This window comes from Ammodytes marinus (genome assembly GCF_949987685.1).
Source record: "Ammodytes marinus genome assembly, chromosome: 3".
Lineage (NCBI taxonomy): Eukaryota > Metazoa > Chordata > Actinopteri > Uranoscopiformes > Ammodytidae > Ammodytes > Ammodytes marinus.
Genome location: NC_137232.1, coordinates 28,290,256 through 28,311,386, shown reverse-complemented (window position 1 = coordinate 28,311,386; position 21,131 = coordinate 28,290,256). Strand labels below are relative to the sequence as shown.

The 21,131-nt window shown below is 41.1% G+C and overlaps 1 protein-coding gene across 1 annotated transcript; it reads right to left on the bottom strand.

Moving 5' to 3' along the window:
• Positions 1–4,007: 4,007 nt before the first annotated feature.
• b3gat1a (beta-1,3-glucuronyltransferase 1 (glucuronosyltransferase P) a) lies at positions 4,008–20,605 on the bottom strand (the record flags this gene model as incomplete). The annotated part of the gene is made up of 5 exons (XM_080053932.1): positions 20,471–20,605; positions 16,823–16,965; positions 14,175–14,686; positions 7,066–7,362; positions 4,008–4,094 (listed from the first exon to the last, which is right to left on the bottom strand). Exons 2-5 carry the CDS (start codon positions 16,932–16,934, stop codon positions 4,008–4,010), a joined length of 1,008 nt encoding a protein of 335 aa, XP_079910058.1. The 5' UTR covers positions 16,935–16,965; positions 20,471–20,605.
• Positions 20,606–21,131: the final 526 nt, after the last annotated feature.

Sequence of the window (21,131 nt, the reverse complement as noted above, 5' to 3'; positions counted from 1 at the left end):
CTTTAGGGGGGGATCCCAGTTAAACCCAGAGCAGACTTGCTGGTTTATCTTTTCAGAAGTTTATCTAAACGAGCTATTGTTTCTAATATATTACTGAGGAATTGACACAATAACTTATGATTTCATGAATTGCTTCAACCCAATACAGTACATTTTTAAAAACCATTGGACAATTCTAGGAAACGTCATTTTGTAGAATTTTGAAACATTTGATAAAGTGGTTGAATATGCACTGTGTCCAACCTTGGCATGAAACTCATCCGTATGCATTAGAGGAAGGCATCCCGTAAACACACACATATAGTAGTACAACACACAGTGTGAAGACGTCCAGTGTAAAAAAAACACAATACTCCAGCCCAGGTAAGTTTCTTCTCAGTTATTTTTATTTCTCTTGTTTCAACTAACATCTTTCTCTGAGACAGGTTTGCTGTGGCAAATAAACAACCTTAAAGAGTCACATGCATAAAATGTGAATCACATGAGGCTGGAGGATGAATAGTGGATGATAAGGGGGACATTTAGGACTGGTGTGTGTGTGTGTGAAGTGTATTGTGCCTTGGAGAAGCCCTCACAGGGAAATGCTCATTAACTGACATTAAAGACTGAATAACCTGTACTGCTAAAGTAGACGTAAAGGTAGGTTTGTTTCTAGTAGGATAATTTTTGTGAGTATTTAGATAATGCATAATAGGTAGGTACGTCATCTGATAAGAGTTAACATGAAATAATCTTATTTAAGTGATTTGCCTGCGTCTGCCAGCATTTAGAGGATAAGAGCGGGACTGTAGTTTTACTTCAAAAGTAAATGATAAACAACATTGCCTACTCAATTTCAGAAAACTTGTTAGCAAAAAAAATGTAAACAAGTTATGCTGCTTTTTAATAAAGGATGGTGTTCAATTGTGTCAAATTATGTATTTTACTCGCTCCACTTTGGACCACAACTCTTAAGTTGTTTCAGTGCTTTAAACATTTCAGGTGGATGCATTCATTTATACTAAGAGCTGATATTGACCTCTCAGGGAGGATTTAGATCAATAGCAACACTATAAAGAAGATGGAGAGTGTGTGTATGTGTGTGTAGCACTAAACTTATTATCGTAGTATTGATCTTTATGATAACCCATGTGTTAACTGCACGTGTGAATGCTTTCTTAAGAGAGCAGTTGGAAAGTACAGATTTAAGGGCAAACGTTGTGATGATTCAATTGCACATACTCACCTGAAATAAATACATAAATAAATATATTAAATTGTATCTTCTTTTTTCTTTAAAATAAATAATGGGAGGCAAGTTGAAGAATAGAAACACACCCCAAAGATAAGCAAGTCTCCCAGGCAGATCCCCCTGTGCAGTGTAACATCATGCAGTCAATGAATACAGCCAGTTTGATGGTAGATACTATACAGCTATTGTCTGAATGCGTATCTTATCATACATACTCCAAGCAAAATATGCAATAACACGCTATCTTGTGCAGCTGATGAGCCCGAGAGGATGCAACGTCTTTGTAAGTTTTCAAAGTGCAGCAGTGTAACCTATTTTGGGTTTGTGTGTGTTGGAAGTGGGGTGCGCTGCGCAGAGATAGTCTGGCAACAGTACAGAGGCTCTGTGTTTGAATTATCTCCAGCTACTTCTGCCGGGCAATGTTAGATAAGAACCACCTCTGTGTAGTGCACTATAATAATAGATGGATGATTTATCCAAGTAGAGGCGAGATTATATCGTACCAGGCATATAATACCTTTGTTACAGTGTTCAGCATCATAGTAGCTAGTCAAGAGGTGCAGCAACTCCATTCTGTGAGTCAGGTTAATGTTCAATGGATGGATACTTATACAGAAAGGAGCCATGAGGTGCCGACACCATACTAACGTCAGTGTTGCTACCCAATTATTAGCAAAAATAGGATTTATCTTTGTTGTGCTTTCTCTTTTAGCCTGCTGTCAAATATGAGGAGTATGTTATTTCATATTTGTTAGTGGAATCCAAAGCTTTTAATTTATAATTTAAACTAGCTGTTCGAAAGTGAGTTTCAATTAAAAGTGAGCCTGAGCATCTACATTTATGTTTTGCGCATTTCTTATTCATTCACATCACTCTAAAAGTTTTTTTTTAGAAAGCAGAGGGTCTGATAAGCCTGGTAAAGACAAATCCCTATAGCCTTTGATACTCGCAATCATTTGTACTTTCACACGCCTGAACCTTGTGCACCTCTTGCTCTTGTAAATATGGGCATACGTAGAAAAGGGGAACCATTAACTAATTAAAAATGATGCACTGTTGTTTCCCTGCCATGTCAAAAGACAACACTTCATATGATAGCTCACATGGCAATTAGTGTAGCTTCTGTTACTGAAGGAATTTGGTGATGTGCTATTACTCTTTCCATGTGTTGAACCTATAGGGTGGAGCTATGCCTTGTTTTGTGTCATTGTGAGGAATCCCAAGGGGCGGAATAAAGTATTTTCATTTTTACTATAAATACAGTAATTACAATGCTTTTGTCAAATTCTGCCTCTGATTGTTTTCATATTGAATTACTATTTACACACATTGCCACGAAGGAGCAGCGTCATTTGTGTATGTTTTCTTTTAAGTGCTAAGACGAGTGTTAGGATGTTGATGTGTACATGTAGTAAGGGTTTCAAACTGCAGTATCTCTTCAAGTGTACGGGGGAGATGCATGAGTTATAATGACACTATAAAAATGAACGATGATAACCGAAGAGTAAATGTATATGCAAGAGTCAGTAGAATTGAACAAGCAATTTTCAAGTGCCTGTAAAAACACCCAAACCACTAAATTAAATTAAAGTTTCATAGTTATCAAAAGAACATTCCTTCCCTTTGCCGTTCGAGTCGCTCGAAGGGAAATTCACATGAGGTGCATTTGTCCTTGGAGTGTTTTTTACATTTGTTTTCATCCAGACTGATCAAGTAGGTTGGGTCCTTAAATCCAAGAGCAATTTGTATCTTGGACCAGGTGCAGATCCATACAATAGGTTTTATATTTCTCCTTAGTCTTTTTTTCTTTTTCTTTTGAGGTGAAGGATATTCTTTAAACCTGCTTGTTTGGTTGAATCCGCTGGCTGTATGCTTTTCATATTGTGCTGTCTCTTATGTTAGCTTGTCCTCGTGCACGTCACGTCCGTCCACAAAACCGACCCTGGCGAGGCCTTGTCTCCTCTCAGTCGCAGACCCAACAAAACAACTCTTAATCGTCTGTGCTTTAATGTGATACATTATTTGTAGTGTTTTAGTCCATATTCTAAAAAATGTCCGCCTTAGCCGAGAGGATTAAACTGCCCTTGCAAGGCCACTCCCTTTCATTTTTTTTCTTCTTCTCCTTTTGATGATTAAGACATGAGCGCTGGTTGCACTTATCAAGAGACTCTGCCGTTTTTTTTTTCTTTCTTCTTTCGCAGGTCCAAGGCCAATCACCTGCAATAGAAAGGATTAAGATATGCTGAGAAAGAGCGCTAAGCCTTAATGCAAGTTAATTGAACCAGTTTTTTTCCTCATTGGTGACATTTACTATCAGAAAGCGGCTGCTGTAATTGTGCCTTTAGAAGTCACCTCCAACAAAAAATAATAATCAGGTTTTCTTAAAGTGGAGTAAGCGATTCTGGAGAACGCTTGTTGTCAAAACCCCTTTTCGGTTCACAATTCACAAACTGTCCGTACTGTGTTTGAGTGTGCACTGAAAAAAAATCCAGTGTTAATACACAACCATATAGGCCCTGTAAACGGGCATGTTGCTATATCTACGGTGGGTCCCCTTTCTGTACAGAGCCTAGTATGTGGATTAACACCATATTTTCCTTCAGCGCACACACTGAAAGGAGATTCACAGATTTTTACAAAAAGGGATTTTGACAAGTTTTTTTCTAGAATCACTGACTCCACCTTTACGTATGAGGAAACCTGCTGTTTTTTGCAGTGTAACAAAGTGACAATGATGAAGATATTTTTTGTTTACCGTGGTCTGAGGGGAAACGGGTCAAATCTCCACGTTAGGGTCTGTGAATCCTTTCTTCCCCTCGTTCACAAGGACAGGTTTCTCCGTTCTCGTGTGCCAAACAAGTATCTGGTGAGACAAAAAAAAAACACAACAGCAGAAGCATTAGTAACGTGCTGTCCCCTTTAATGCACCCATTTGGCATACTCTCCCTTTCATCTCCCACTGTGCCGCGAAACAGTCGATCCTGGCTATACAGTAGCTTCAACAGAACTGGTCTATGTGTAAAGAGCTACTTGAGCGAGAACCCTGCATTAGGTAGAGAGAGTGAAGAGGGATGGTGCCAGTGTGCTATCTCACAAATATGACACAGCCTACAGTCCTTTCCTTCTAACCAATGGGATAATGGCTCCCTCTCAAACGACAGACAGCCGCCACAATGAAATGTTTTCGGACACAGCGTGCCCATGAGCTTCCTGCACAGCACAGCTCTCCCGGCTATGCCATTGTTCTCCCAAGCCTTTAGATGTGTGTTCATCTGGCCCCAGAGAATGGACAAGCATCCAGGAAAAAAAAGGGGGGGGGGGAGTGGAGAAACAGGGAAGGGAACAAAACTTAAAAAGAGTGGAGCTCATTTTCCCCGTTCGCTCCTCTCTTGCGTTTGAGCCCTCCTTCCTTTCATCTGGCCGTGCATGGCTGGGGGCCTATGAATTATGCATGGGGCCGTGTGTGTGATGTGCCAGGAGGAGCCCACTACCCCGCTTTGCTCAGGTGTAGGGGAAGGGAGGTTAATAGTCACTCGCATCTGAAGTGGTTAGATTATAAGAGAGTGAGATGCCCGTGCACGACTTTCCTTCTTTCTTTTCCCCCTCCTCTTCCTCCTTCCCCTCCCCACCCTCTTCTGTCCATCCCTGTGCTCATCTGTAATCAGTGTGACGTGCCAGCCTTCCCCTTTTCCACCCCTAAACTCCCGGATTCCTCAGCCGTTCCCTGAATCCACTCTTTTCATTTTACCCTTGTGAATGGCTGGAGAAAAAGCTGGCTGGAAGTATACCCTCTCTTTCCCTTCCTTTCCCCCTCCATATGTCTCTTGTATCTCACTGTGTGTGTGTGTGTGTGTGTGTGTGTGTGTGTGTGTGTGTGTGTGTGTGTGTGTGTGTGTGTGTGTGTATGAAGGAGTGATCACAATAGGCTACGGCTAGCTCTGGCTGGCTTCTCTCAGCCCAGAGATAGGCTTAGTGATGTGACCCAGACCAAGGGCTGTGGGCAGGAATTGTGGAATAGGCATGCTCCTGCTACCCTCCAGCTTCTAACTCAGTGTGTGTGTGTGTGTGTGTGTGTGTGTGTTTGTGTGTATGCGCATGAGTACATGTGGACAGATCAAAAAATATAATCAATGTTCTTTATTTACTTATGTTGAAGAGGGACTTGCAAACAAATAGTAGCACCACAAATGGGATTTTCTTTCGAACTTAGTCAAGACGTTTGAGGAATCGAAAAGTCTAATATGTCCTGTTTTCCAGTTTTGCTCCTGTGTTGGAATTAAATATTCTCCACATATTATCATTGTGTTTTTGGTTGCTAGTTTCATTGTTGGGTACCTCACATGATCAATGTAGCGTGCTTGTAATGGGGTTAGAAGCATATACTACGGAGTTTGCTACAAGGTAACTTCAACACAGGGAACAGATAGATTGTGGTGACCATCTTTCCTCTGCATCTGAAGTATTGGTAACATATAGTTTATACTGTGTATTTTCAGCAAGCATTATATTCTATGTACAGTATTCTATTCAATCTGAAACATCCTATCCCATCTACAGTATATTATTTAATTTCTATTTTATGGGGCGACTGTGGCTCAGGTGGTTAAGCGGGTTGGCCAACGATCCAAGGGTTGGCGGTTCGATCCCCGCCCGGCCACCTGTGTCATGGTTGTTGCGTCATGGTTGTTGTGTCCTTGGGCAAGACACTTCACCCACCTTGCCTTGTGTGAATGTGTATGACTGCTGTATGTTTGAGGTGGTGGTCGGAGGGGCCGTTGGCGCTAAATGGCAGCCACGCTTCCCCAGGGCAGCTGTGGCTACTATCGTAGTTTACCACCACCGGTATGACTGTGTGTGAACGAATTGAACCTGGAACCCTGTAAAGCGCTTTGAGTCACAGAGAAATAAAGCGCTATATAAATCCAATCAATTATTATTATTTTAAATTTTTTTTTATTCTACTTCATAGTTGTTACCTTATCTCTTCCCTTTATTTTTGCATTGTTAAAGGGAGCCTGAGACTCAAGAATGTCTTTGCTATCGGCTGCTGGTGTAATTGTTGTGTGCATATGACAAATAAACAATACTTTCTCATTCACAGTATCCATTTGCATGCATACATGTATGTATTGGTCCTTTTTTTATTTCCACCACTAACTACAAGTTTGAGTCCTTCGACACCAATTATTACCAGCCTTACTTTACAGTTAAGCAGCAACCTTTTAACTGCTCAAGTTAAAGCTCCCATATTATACACTTTTCGGTACTATAATACACCATATTATATGGTCTTAGTGGTCCCTAATACGTTTTTCTTTAATTGTTTGCTGAAAAAAACTTTCAGATCATTTATTGTACTATGCTGATTCAATTCAATTCAAATTCAAATTCAAATGATGTTCAGCTAATCTCACAATGGACAATTTTTTAAAAAGCTCCCCTCGTAAATATACAATCTTTGAGCTCCCCCCGCCCCCTGTCCGGAAGCGAAGCCAGATACGCCTCGCCCTCTGTCTGTCAGGGCCGTGGACCAATAAGAAATAGGGGTGTGGGCTGCACAGTGGAAGCTTCTGGCTTTCCAGTTTGTGAGGTCAGAAACGAGGAGAATTCTGACTGGAGTATATTGGGGGGGAGGGGTGGGGGTTTCAGAAAGGGGGAGAGTGAGAAAAGGAGAGATTGTTATTTTTTTTTATATTTTGGCAGTTTCTAGGCACACCGTGGACCCATGGATATGTTAGAACACATTTAAAAAGTGCATTTAGCATAATATGTGACCTTTAAGCAGTCACAGCAGAAAACTTAAAACTAGAAAGAAAAAAAAAAATGAAAATTACCTTAGTGCAATTGGCTGCTTTGGGCTCCAAGTCGTTGAGTGTGACAAGTTCCCGGAGCAAACTGCTCTCCTGGTAGCCTCCCTTCACCCCGCGCAGCTTAAAGTAGGCCTGTGGCTTGAAGAGAACGAGCCTCATGTTGATGGCAAAGCCTGCCATGTCGATGGCAAAGGGCCGGTGGGGGTCGAACACTGTCTTCCAGCCGTACACCTTTCCCGCTGCGTTGACCTTGGGCGACTCGTACCGCAAGCCGCCCACAAAGGCCACGGGCCACACCGAAACTTTCCGAGTCGTTCTCATCTGGCGAGAGAAGGGAGAGAGACATTTTAGAATTAGCCATGTGAAAAAATTGGAACATGACAAGTATCCTATAAATCTGCTATCATTAAACCACTCCTCAAGAAACCCAACAGCGATCCACTGGTTCTGGCTAACTATCGACCTGTCTCTACTCTCCCCTTTTTCTCTAAAATTCTTGAGAGAATTGTTGCCGATCAACTGACTGCCCACCTTTCTGCCAACAATCTCTTCGACAGCTTTCAATCTGGTTTCCGCTCCCGTCATTCTACTGAGACTGCCCTAACTAGAGTAGTTAATGACCTTCTCATTACCGCCGACTCTGGATCTGCTTCTCTTCTACTCCTTCTTGATTTAAGTTCGGCATTCGATACTGTAGATCACTGTATTCTTCTACATCGACTGGAGCATTGTGTGGGTGTTCACGGGTTGGCACTCTCATGGTTCCAGTCCTATTTATCTAACAGAACCCAATGTGTTAGTTTTAATGACTCTTTATCTGAATGTTCTGCGGTTGTCTCTGGTGTGCCCCAGGGGTCTGTCTTGGGCCCTCTGCTCTTTTGTATCTACATGCTTCCTCTGGGTAGGATCATTGCTGAATACGGCATCCAGTTCCATTTCTATGCCGATGACACACAACTTTACATTCCACTGCAGCCAAATGACTCCTCTCAACTTCAAAATCTTGAATCATGTGTAGTCCGAATCAAGAACTGGATGAGTCACAACTTTCTTATGATTAATACCGCTAAGACTGATCTCCTGGTGATCAAGCCCAATAATTATAAATACTTATCTGAAGGTCTTCGTATGAACATTGATGGTTGTTTTATTTCTGAGAGTCCTCTGATCAAAAACCTTGGTGTTACCTTTGACCCAACATTGACTTTCCAGTCTCACATAAAAGAAATCACTAAGACAGCTTATTTTCACCTTCGGAATATTTCTAAAATCCGCCCTTCTCTGTCCTTGCGTAGCGCTGAGGTGGTTCTCCATGCCCTTGTGTCCTCTCGACTGGATTACTGTAACGTTCTCTTTTCTGGCCTCCCCTTTTCCACCACCAGGAGCCTTCAAATTGTCCAGAATTCAGCTGCTAGACTTTTAACTAAAACAAGTAAATTTCATCATATAACTCCTGTTTTAGCTTCATTACACTGGCTGCCCATTCAGGCAAGAGCGGATTTTAAAGTTCTTCTTTTAACTTTTAAAGCCGTGAATGGTCTTGCGCCACTTTATCTTTCCCATTTACTCACTCCCTACACTCCGTCCCGTCCTCTTCGCTCCCTTGGCTCAAACCTCCTAGTCATTCCACCCATTAATAAAAAATCAGCTGGTGGGAGGGCTTTCTCTTACCGCGCTCCTCTTTTATGGAATGCCCTCCCACTTGACATCAGAAGTACCTCCTCCATCTCACTTTTTAAATCACGTCTTAAAACACACCTTTTTACCCTATACTTTGATTAAACTTTCTTTTAGCATTTCCCCTGGTCTTTACTATTGTTTTATACTTTTATTTTTTATTGGTTTTTATTTTCTTAACTGTTTTATCCTTTCTCTGGTGTTTTAACTGATGTTTTGTAAATGCATTTAACTGTTTTTTTTTTTTTTTTTTTTTTTTTTTTTTTTTTTTTTGGTGATTTTGATTGTTTTAACTGCACTTTTTATTGGAAAGTGTATTGGGACCGTGTACCATGGTGATTTTGCACTTTAAATAATAAATTGATTGATTGATTGAAGTAAGACACAGTGTATGAGCATATCAGCTGATGAGCACGACAGCAGAGCACGGAAGGAGGGTTTTTAGAGATGCTTGCTGTTATTAATTCTGAATAGATGGTGAATATTGACCGAGCTGTTGAGCCATGTGTAGCTGACACGCTGTCAGACGAAGGCAGATAACACCCACACACACACAAACACACTGCTCAACAGCTTCCCCACAATGAGATAATTAGACACTACCATCTTTAAAAGGAGTAAAACGTGGACAGTGCCAAGAGCCATTAGAGCAAGTTGCTGTAGTCGCTCCTTGTCTGAGGGGATTCTTTAAGATGAGCCACCGCCATCCCCCTCTTTTTCTATATTTTTTTGTCCTTTAATCATTCAGCATCAAACGAGCTTGCTGCCCCTTTTCTTTTGCCTGCCTCTCGGTGTGTCTTTGCCACTCTTGACAAGAGCTGCTGCGCTCATAAAAGGAAGGTTTTCACAATGAGGGAAGAGGAGGAAGGCTTTAGAAACAACATAGCCATTTAGTAAAACTCAATGCAGCAGAAATAATGATGCTGCCTGGTGGCTGCTCTGGGGGAAGGTCTGCGTAAAATAAAGGTGCAAGTGCATGTAACTGTATGTCTAGTATGTGTGCATACATACTGTAAGAGCATTCAAACACTATTGTATGCATACATAAAATATGCAAATACATCAAATGTTTATATCTATATACAAGCTTGTTTGCACGTGTGAATTTGACCATGTTTGTGAATTGTGTGTTTTTAAATATGCATTTGTGCAAATGGCATGCAAATAGCCCCTTTGCATAAGAGCTGCTGTATGATCCGATGGGCTGCTGTGTGGTCAAGCTCAGGGGATCAGAGAGTAGCAGGGTGTAAACAGCATGAAGCAGGGCTGGGGGCTTATGGAGAATTCTGTGGATTTGAGCTTTTTTCAGGGAAAACAACTGAGCCAGGCCCCCAGATAAGATACGGCAGGATATTTATCCTTAATGAGCTCAGGGGTGGTAATGGCAGAAGACTAGATCGCATGCTTATATGAACGTGTCCTTGTGATTCTGCTGCAATACATTCATGCACAGGATTAAAAATACATTCTCTTTTTATCTCTCCTCATTTTTTTCTGTGTTATCTCGGCGGAGGAGCTTGGAAGTGCCTTCCTTGAGGTTTTTTTTGGCAGGTTTTTAGACAGACCACGACTAAATCCAGACACGAAACATCACCTGCCTCCGTAACATTGATAAACGTACAACTTAAATCAGAGGTACAATGAATCAGGCTTTCCGTATAGGCAACGTCAAGAGGCCTGCCCAGCTATACTGAAAATGTCAACAACAAAATAAAACTAGCTTTACGTTTGCCTCCTCCAGGGGAAAAAAACAGCACAAATCCCTTTTCTGCAAATGAAAAAGCATCCACGTTCCTCTTGCCCAATTCTGGTGAGTACAATGTGTTCGAGTTTTTCCTCCATTGTTATTTTTACGTGTGCATTTAAACCCTTGTTCCTGTTCTACTCAGAGATGCCTTTAGAGACAAATTGTCGGGGTCCCGGAGTTGAGTCAGAGAAGCTGTGGCAAAGAGAAGAAATCTCTAACAGGAAATAGAAGGCATGCAACCAGGTACATCAGTCAGTCGTTCAGAGGATGAAAGAAAAACATAATTGTCATCCATAGCTTCCCTAGGAGTTGGTATTGTGTTTGTTTGTCCAATCAATATCAAAGTGTTAGGTTTTAACTTCCTGATTACACAATATCCATTTTATTATTTATCATGTCTGGATCATAAAGGCATATTTGAAATCACATAATCTGCCGAATCTGAATTTGCATTGCTAATTAACTATTAAAGTCACAAATTAAGCATGCTTGAGAATGAACTAAATAGAGCGCGGCATTACTTCATTTTTTTTGTTGATCAAATCAATAGGATAAATTATGATAGAATTGGGATGGTTTCATTACTAATAATAGTCTCTCAAATATAAGAGTGTAAATACATTATGAAGGCACAACTAGTCAATACATCAAAGTAATGTGAATATTGGATTTAAGTTATCAATGTTTAAGAGCTGGCATGCTCTCCCTGACTGCACCCTCTATTGTTTCTAAATGTTGCACTTGAGCGATTCAGCACATTTGATGTACTTGCATGATTCTTGCAATTGTTATACCCGCATGGTTGAATGCACTTACTGTACGTCACTTTGGATAAAAACGTCAGCTTAAATAAAGGTGATGTAGCGTACTGTATAGAAATAGCACACGTTAAAGAAACTTGTGTTTTGGGAAGGAAACCTTACTGATGAGGCCTCAATAATTAACGTGGTTCTTCACAGGGCGATGTACTTGAACTGTGAGGAATGCATTTTGTATGAAGTTTTTTTAAAAAGCATTCTTCATTAAGTCATGGCATGAGAAGGTATGCATTTTATTAAAGAACTAAAGTGCCAGAGGGCAATCTTCTGCGGTAGGACTAGGCAGCAAAAGTAACAAACAAAAGCATTAAATTATCTGGAAGCTGATGTGATGTAAGTTCACTTTCAACAATTCCTGTCCACAGAATATTATGTTTAGTGATCCGATGTGTGCTGCCTCTGTGTCAGCTGAGGTGGATTCCTGCTGTGCTGCACATATCACTGCTGCTGTCATACAGTAGAACAGTGCACATTAATATTAACTATGCTGTAGTCTTTGTAATACCACATAATTGTAGGCTTAATTATTGGTTCATTCAGCTGCCCAAATGTTATGTTTATGCCTGTTTATTGAAGTCATGGTAACTTTCGACTCAAACTTGAACTGTATACCTTATTAGTGCAGCGTTTATTTATTAAGCTGCCCCTGATTTTACACTACATGCCAGTGATGTCACAAATGTGTGAGTCTGTTGTTGCTGGAGGTATATGTAACTTTGTCAACCTATATTAAGTATCAAACGCTGCGAGTTGTATCGGAGACCTAAAAAAAAGATTGAAACGATTATAATTTGGAGGAAGACAAGCACAACTTTTTATTTATTGTCTTTAAGATACATGTATTAACCATAGTTGCATGTGTTGTACTGTGCCGTCATTTTTCCTCACTTTTTTTTTTACCCCCATCTTAATCTTTTATGGAAACACTCATTTGTGCTACGTGAAAATGTAACTAGGCCTACTTGAGTAGTTTTCTTTTTGTTTTACAATTCGGTTTAAACATGCATTGTAATTGCTCAAAGTCAAAAAGAGCAGGTAATGAGCCTATTTTTAACAACATGGAGCAGCGTGCATCACTCTTATTCAACCCTTGTTTGCACACTGGTGTCACTTAAACTCTGTTGAGACACTGAATTTTTACTACGGCGTCAGCAAACCATGGCAATTTTTTTTGCTATGGTGTCAGCAAAGTACACTGTATAGTCGCAGTCAACTCTCTGCTCTCTGTCTATCAGGCTGTCACTTTCTCTTTTTCACTCATTTTCTTTTCTCGGCCTCTGTCTCTCCCACTCTGCCCCTCTCTCTCTCCCCCCCCCCCCCTTCAGGGCCGTTACTTTGGTCCATAAATAGGCCTGTTGGAGGTGATGGAGGGCCTCTTAGGGAAACGGAGCACTTCGGCTGATTCCCACAGAAAGGTAATGACAGGCCCCGTCAATACCCGGCGCTCCCATTTACTACGTCCGCACCGTCTGCACTGCTAACAAGACTTGAGGCTAATACACAGAGGACCTAGACCGTGTCCACTCAGGTAATTCAACTGATGCCAAGATGGATTGGCCTGAGATGTACTGACATGCCCCAAACTTCTCTCCCTATACCAAGCTCTGGAACCTCTACTTTGCTTGTTAAGAGAAAAACAAATGCTTCAAGTAACTGGGAATGTTTTGTTTGACCACCAATGCACATAGCTAGAAGATGCCACATGATTTGTATTACTTTAACTTCATATTCATCTCAAATTGAATGGAAGAAAGAATGCAGTTTTCAAAAGTAAACACTTATGTTCATGCATGTATATGTGCATATTTTTTTCTCAAACCAAAAATAATATGTATTTACAGTTAAAAGTATAATTGGCCATATTCTGCAATGCACTTAAAATTTGACATTTGAATTGTTTTAACAATTTAACCTACGAGTGCAGTCAGTTTACTCAACTGCATCATAGCACAAAATGTACAGCGGAGTGTTCACTTATTTTTTTTTGTTTTCCTGATCAGTTCCTACTGAATGGCTGCAAAGCTTTGAAGCCTCCAAAACAAGCACAAGTGGCTCGCCTCTGTGTTTTTCCAGGGAACGGTTCAGTATCCAACGGCCACAGAATTACCAATCATGTGCTGTGAACATGGTTTGTTTTTCTGATACATAAGTGGACATCAGCTGTGCTGAATTTGAAGGGCTGGATCGAGCCTGAGAGCTGAGAAACAGCGGTGTGGAGTTGGAAACATATTTGGTAAGTACAAAGTTTCTGTTTTGAGAAGCAAACAGGAAGGTTGATGTTTTGGACAACATATGATTTTGATTAGTGGTGATTTGGTTATGGTAAGATTCGAGACAGGACTTCCAATGTAAACTGTCTATTAGTTACATCTATTAGAACACTAAACATTTGCTTACCACATCACTGCATTCAGAAGGATTTTGAATAGATCATTTCATTGTGCCTTGTCTAGATATTTTCCCAGCCAATGCATGGGTTTGTAAAACGATGCATGGGGTTAAAGGTGGAGTCAGCCAATCTGGAGAAAACGCTTGTTGTCAAAATGACTTAACTAACGTATCTCCTCACGATCCGCTATCCGTTCATGTGCGTGTGCTGATAAATAATCTTGTTAATACACAGCCTAGGCTCTGTAAACTGGTATGTAAACAAAGGGGGTCAACGGTAGCTATAGCAACAATCCCTGTTTACAGAGCTTAGACTGCTTAAACACCAGATTTTTCCTGCACACACCACACAGTATGTACATAGTTTGTGGTTGGTGAGGAGATATTCACTGATTTTGACAAAAAGGTTATTTTGAAAACAAGCGTTCTCCAGAATTGCTGACTCCACCTCTAAACATGAACTCTGGACTAGCAGGGAGTGATGTTGTAATGTAGCCTCTGACCTCCTCAAACAGCTCCAGGCTGTATGTGTTGTCATCGTCTGCGAAATAGACGATCCCGGCCTGAGTGCTGTTGGCGTTGTAGGTCTCCCTCAGCCAGCGCAGGGCCAGGTTCCTCTGCATGGTGCCCCGTGGGATCCTGGGATCGCGAGTGTCCCCCCTCAGCTTGTAGTTCCTGGGCGTCTCCACGTTGAGGTGGGTGTAGTTCAGGCCCGTCTCTCGGAGGAGCCGCGTCACCAGAGGCGTCCTCCTCTGGGAGTCCTCCACCAGGATCCAGTGCAGGTTGGCCACGTGTAGGAAGGTGTTGGCCAGCCGCGTCAGCTCCGCCTTCTGCACCGGCCGGCTGTACGTGGGCGTGATGACGTGTATGGTGGGCAGCACGTCGGACCAGGGCGGGGGGCGCGTGTACACATACTCTGTCCTCACCACCTCCACTATGTCCTTATCTGAGGAGCAGTATTCCTTGGAGTCCTGTGCCGGCCCACCTGCCTCCCTCTTGCCCTCCACGCCGTCATCTGCAGATTTTTTTTTGGGGTGGGGGGTAGGAAGACATGTAAGGCATTAGTGCGACCTTGGGCTGCCCTTTGTATGTTTGCCTCAGGGGTAAAGTGTACCTGAGAGTCGTTGGTGGCGAACCGCAAGCCTCTCTGGAATGATAAAGATCTCTTTTACTAGGTGGTGACAGGCTGCAAAGAGGTGAAAGCAGGCACCGTGAGAGGATAACACAGATGATGGACAGAGAGGTGCATGGCACAAGGAAAAGGGGTAAGTAGAGATAGGCCTGAGCATTGCCTTTGGGCCTCTTTTTATGTTCAGATACCCTCATCCTGTGCCTCCCCCCACATACAGACACACTTGCTTAGCTTACTTCTGCCCTATAATTTTCCTGCAATAAATACAACTATTTAACTTATACTATAATATACCCAAAGGCTACATGTGTCCATTGGCAGTTACTTCACTTTTATGTACACTGATATACGGGTTCTGGAAACTCAGCTAACAGCAAACGCACCATTAAAAAGGTACAAAGGTGCTATTTTTCAGTAGGTGTAGTAGCTGTGATATTTGGTCCCAATAGTTTGGCCACAATGGATAGAATATGATTATCGGATCATTACGGTGGTGGTTAATTGTCTTTTAATTGTGACACAGCCAATGGCAATCTTTGTCACTGTTTTGCTTGAGCTCCATTTGCACCTCCACCGTAAGGCGGCCTTTTCTGCAGCACATTGATTAACACAATCTGCTGATGGCCAGATGTTCAATACTGTAGAGTGCCAGCCAGCACACTGCCAAAAAACCTCACACCTCTTGTTTAAGAACACAACAAAGGGAACTCTGTGTGTAGGGTCAGATAGCACTGGCAAAAAATACATTTGTTTTATTCTTTATTGTGTCTTCACTGTATCCCATGAGATATTAAAGGTGCATTATGTAGTTTCAGAGGATGCAGATGTGTTTACATGTGCAGAGCTTGCAGTTAGTTCACAAAACAAATGTACGCTACATGTAACTCGGGTTATATATAACTAGCTAATCATAAATCAAAACAAAAGTATTTTGAGAAACTAAACGTTAGACTAGAACATGTTTGTAGACAAAACTGTGGGCCCTGATGTTGTAAACAACAACAGTGAATCTGCAACTTTTCAGGTAGCTTTGCTTTCTAACTTCAAACAGTGTTCCAGGGATCCAATTTTCATGTGAATAAAGTTGGTTTGCAGTTATGAGAATATATTATTGAGCGCCTTTAATATAACTGTGTGCATTACATTGTCAACACCTTTTTTCATAAGAGAATTAACCTGAGAAAACCAAATATTTAATGTAACTTCTGTTAAATCCAGACTGCCTTGGGTTATTCGTATACATGTGCTTTGTTTTTTAACCCCTGTAATGTGCATTCATGACATTATAAGAAGAGGGCAAAGAGGTCCATTGATTTGCTGTCGCTCTAATTTGGTTCTGTTTACTCTGCAGCATACTTGACATTTTACCCTGTTGCTTTGTGGTCTTCGGGGGCTGATTAGCAGGCTCATGTGGATGTGTATTAACGACCCAGCCTGGTGTAGAGATATTACATGTGGGCGCAACATATTCCACAAAGCTAATGGAAGAGATATTTATTATTTCAAACAGCTGATTAAACATATTAGGGAATCGTTAAAACCTTAAGGGATAATGAGAAAAAAGATTGGCATGCTGCTGTAAACTGCATGATGCCTGTGGCTGATGGGTCAAAGCAAGTGTGTGGGTAGGCTGTGAATGCTGTGAAAGGACATTGTTTCGTAACATTAGTACACTGTACTTGGCAAATTATGAATGACGATTTGACACAGCTGAGCAAATAATTCAATTCAGCCAACAAATGGAATATTCAATTTGACAAATAGCTCCTAGATTAATGGGAGTGTGCATGACATGGTAACTTCCAAGTATTTATCGTGCGCATAAACAATCCACTCTGATGAGGTTTACGATGACAAGACAAGTGTCATTGAGTCTGTGATGAAGCTGATGGTCACGGCTACTGAGTACTTCTAAATGAGCAGCCAGTTGTCTAGACCTGAAGTGCGTAGTGCTAGGTTCGAGGACCCACTTCAGATTTGGATATAGCCGGTGAAGTGCAGTGCACTGCTGCTACTTACCCTTGCGGATGGCGAGGAGTGGACCTATAGCGCTTTGGTGCCAAACAGTGATGAGCAGAGTCCAGGGTAACACGATCAACACGATGGCAAGAATATCTCTTCTCTTCGGCATCTCCAGGATTGGTTATTTGGCTCGGCATTACCTGGAGAGAAAATATGGATGTGTTATCGTGTGGGGAAGTGACTCGGAAAACTATGAAAAGAAATCCATGAATTGTCAGAATTTGTGTTTGTAGATAACAAATGTTAGTCAAATGTACATGGGCAAATACACAGGACCTCCATTTTAATTAAAGGTGGAGTCAGCATTTCTGAAGAATGCTTGTTGTCAAAATAACTTTGTCAAAATCAGTGAATATCTCCTCACGAGCCGCTACCTGTCCATACTGTGTGTTTTCTGAAAAACATCCTATTAGTCAATGGAGGATACCTGTATTCATTGGTCAAGGACCAAAAATGTCAGTGAGGATAATAAGAAAGAACAGCTTTGGTAATACAGAAAGCTGGTACTTATACTACGAAATGAGATTCTTCACCCTAACCAAAGTTTTACACTATTAGATGATGATGGAGCAGGTGATTATGTTTCACCTTGTGTATAGCTGCAAAAAGGTAAAATAATGAAGTTTGAAAAATAAAAGTATAAGTGTGTCACAGCAAACAACAGGGCAGTCACTAGAGGAGGCCATGATGGAACAGGAGCCCGTACCCTATGCCAACCTGAAGAGCTCATCTGTGCCATCACTGTGAAACTATTCACCAGCCAAATGGCAGGAAACGATGTCACCACTGCGGGTAGACTGTTTGACATGCCAGAACATTTCAGTTTTGCATCCCTTCCAAAAAACATAAATATATTAACTGTGAATCAAATTAAATAATTTTTTCATGATAGGCTAAAGTGTTTTCGTTTTTTATGTCTAACAAATTTCATTAAATGAGTTGACATGCCGTTACTATTAACTTGAACTCTCCTTTCATCATGGCCTAATGTTACATTTAATGGTACTATATCACTACCACCATCCCAATTGATACTGTCCACTTCCTTCTTTTGTGATTCAAAAGTAAAGAATGGGTCACAGGTAGCCTCAGGTCAGAGAGGTAGAGAAAATCTATCTTTGCTAGCCGGTGACAGTGTTGATTTTGGTAATTGAAGCTAGCTAGCTAATTAAGCTAGTCTTGTTAGCTCCATGAGTTGGCTGAAAACAGTTTTCAGGCTACTTTTAATGTTTCCAGCTGACTCTTTAAAAAAAAGAGATGCCTGTATAAAGGGGGCTTGAAAATAGACTTGATGGGTAGCCTATATACATGATGTCCTACTAAAACACTGAGCTTAGGCTACAAGGCCCCAGGCAAAGGTCAGCCCCCTCATTCACATTCAATTGTACTCAAATGTATGGTCAAATAAAAAATTCAGGACAGTGAAAAAAGGGCAGGCAATTCAGCACACTTCTTCCCCTGTTAAAATGTATTGCACAAATTGCTTGTTTCATGAACAAGACCCAGGTTTTTTATTCAGAAGTTGTTATGTAAAGGAAACATTAAAATTGTTCAGTTTATATGCCTACATTATGTTGATTCTACATTGGGTGGTATTAAGATATTAAAATATCGTATTGAAATAGCAAACATTAAAAAACGGATTAATCAATATGATATTGATTCATACAGTATGAACATCAATATTGTGTCCCTGATACAGTCTCAACAAAGATTATTACATCTATCTATAAAGCAAGAAACATCTGTTTGTCTGTGCGTCTGTCTGTGTGTCTGTCTGTGTTCCTGTGGCTCGCATATCTCTCTGAGTTTTAGTCAGAGTGGCCTGAGCTTCCGGATATTGCTTGTGCATGGCACAAAGGTGTGCATCCTTAATTTTGAAGTTTTTTGGACCAAATATGTAGAAGTTATCATATTTTATATCATGTTGGTGGCGAATACATGCGCACACTGAAGGCCACACTAAAGGCCACAGTGATGGGGGAGCCTCAAGTAATCCCATAATCCCTGACTAAACCCCGCCTCCCTCTGATTTGATTGGCTGCTGCAAAAACACAACTTGCATTGACGAGCTGGACACACCACACAGCAGACAAAGCCTGTTGTTACTTCCTCATTCAATGCACCCAACTTTCCAAACAAAATGTTCTAAAACCTTTCTGCAGATATCACCAACTCCTCAAACCTGTCCGTGTTAGTGTTAAAGATTGCACGATACGCTATCATTGTTTCGGATTGAGTCTTCATATTATTCTTGTGTCCACTCCCTGTGCTGCACTCCGTTGCCACATAGCTATTAAACATAAGATTTAAGGATGGCAGACCTCCCCATCTCTTCTGTGGTCTGCCTCTCCCTCTCTTTAATAGGTCTCTGGCATTGTGCCGAGGGCCTAGCTGGAAAAAGATGAAGTTATTAACTGGTGTGCTCGATAAAACAAAAGGGAAAAGCCGACATAATGTGAGCACAGGTGTTTGCCTTATTCAATTCAGCTTTACAGGTAACAAGTCATCACATTTCACACAGTGATCCTGCTCCCACTGCTGGGGGAAGGCGGCACTATACGGAGGCTTAACATAATTGTACATGCCAATTATGTTTATTGAGCTCAGTAAATAATTGCTCCATTAATGCCCAAGCCATGAAGTGAGAATCAGCTAAAAAAGAAAATTGGTCCCGCAAAGCTTAAAGCTCTATTTTCCTACCTCAGTTTGGAGGTGATTTACAGTAAACTCCTCTGTAGAAATTATTTGCGTTCATGTGACTCTGCATACTTATGCAGCAGTACAATTAGTTGTGCAGAAATTCAAATTGCCCACATTTCAAGTCCTGATAAACAAAGTAAATTCAACCCCTTGAGCAGAGAAAATATGTGAAAAAAAATTAATCTATGCACTTTTTGAAATAAAAAAGGTTCGACCATGTAAATGCTACAGATGGAATGACCTAAGCCTTTTCATCACATTGTGAAATGCACTTGTTTTACAGCCTATAATTATGTAAGAACCTCAATCTACTGAATACAGTAATTTAGAAAGGGATGAAAACTCTTCTTGTCAGTAATTCACCATGCAATGAAGCACTAATGCTGAACGGCTACCCTTCAGTCATCATTGCTACTGCTTACGTTTTATGTGAGATGTGAGGTTATTTGACCTTAGTTAGGAAGTTCCTGCCTCTGCTAGCCTTTTGATGGTGGCTGACAAATTGTGAATGAGAGAAAACCTAGAATGATCCCATTTTCAATCGATCCAAAAAGCCAGTTTTGCCAATTCTGCAGATACGCACAGACTTTGATCATCACATCACGTGGATACTCAAGCTTATTTTATATCATACTTCCATTCAGTTGGAAGACTCACAAAAGCAAGATTACAAATTAAGGCTCGGATGTCCTGGCTATTAGTCCTTAAAGCAAGTCAAGACCTCAAAACATTGATACTACATTTCCCACAATTCAACTCAATCACATTTTATTAGACCCTTCCAGCCAGGTAAATTCTCACATATTTCTTACAACTACACCTCTTATCTTTTGACCAGTAAATTGATTGATTCCTAACATCAGTTGAATGCCCCTTTAATTGTCTGATATATGATTAATACAACCATAAATATAAATGGAAAAAAGGGCTCTGGATGCTTACCCACAGTTAAAATTGGATCATGGCACCACTTGTGATGCACAGCTGCGAAGACCACACTGCAAACTGTGCGAGCTACGTGGTGGTGACATCATCGGTGACGCCTCAGCTGACCTTTTCCTTTCCCTCCTCCTCTGCCGGGTTTTCTCAGGCAGAATGACAACACCGAAGCCCAGACCTATAAAACAAGGACACGTGACAAACTGTGAGTGCTTCTCTCTTTATGCATTCACAGTGTGTACCTTCATGTCCTCCCAAAGTAGACATTCAAGGACAGTCAGCCAGGTTAAGTCACAGAAGTTTAGATATGGCCTAATAATCAAAGGCCTTATTGAGATTCTAGGATAATTACACCTTCATGAGCAGTGTGGCTGTGTGGCATCTATTATTTATCATCAAAGACCCACAGGCTGAAAATGCAGCTGAGGAAAAGTGTGTCAGTATGAAGTAATGAACTCTAATTTGGATGCACATCCTTCAGATTCACAAGAGGAATCCCTCCACCTGTGATATACCACAGCTGGGCTTTACAATACTGCCTTTACTATACCTAATTGACTCCACTCTGAAATGTGCAGTCACAGACTCAGTATTCTTTTTTTTCATATTATTTTGTACGCCTAATGTGGAAAATGAAAGAGGGTTAGTCACAACTCCATTGCTT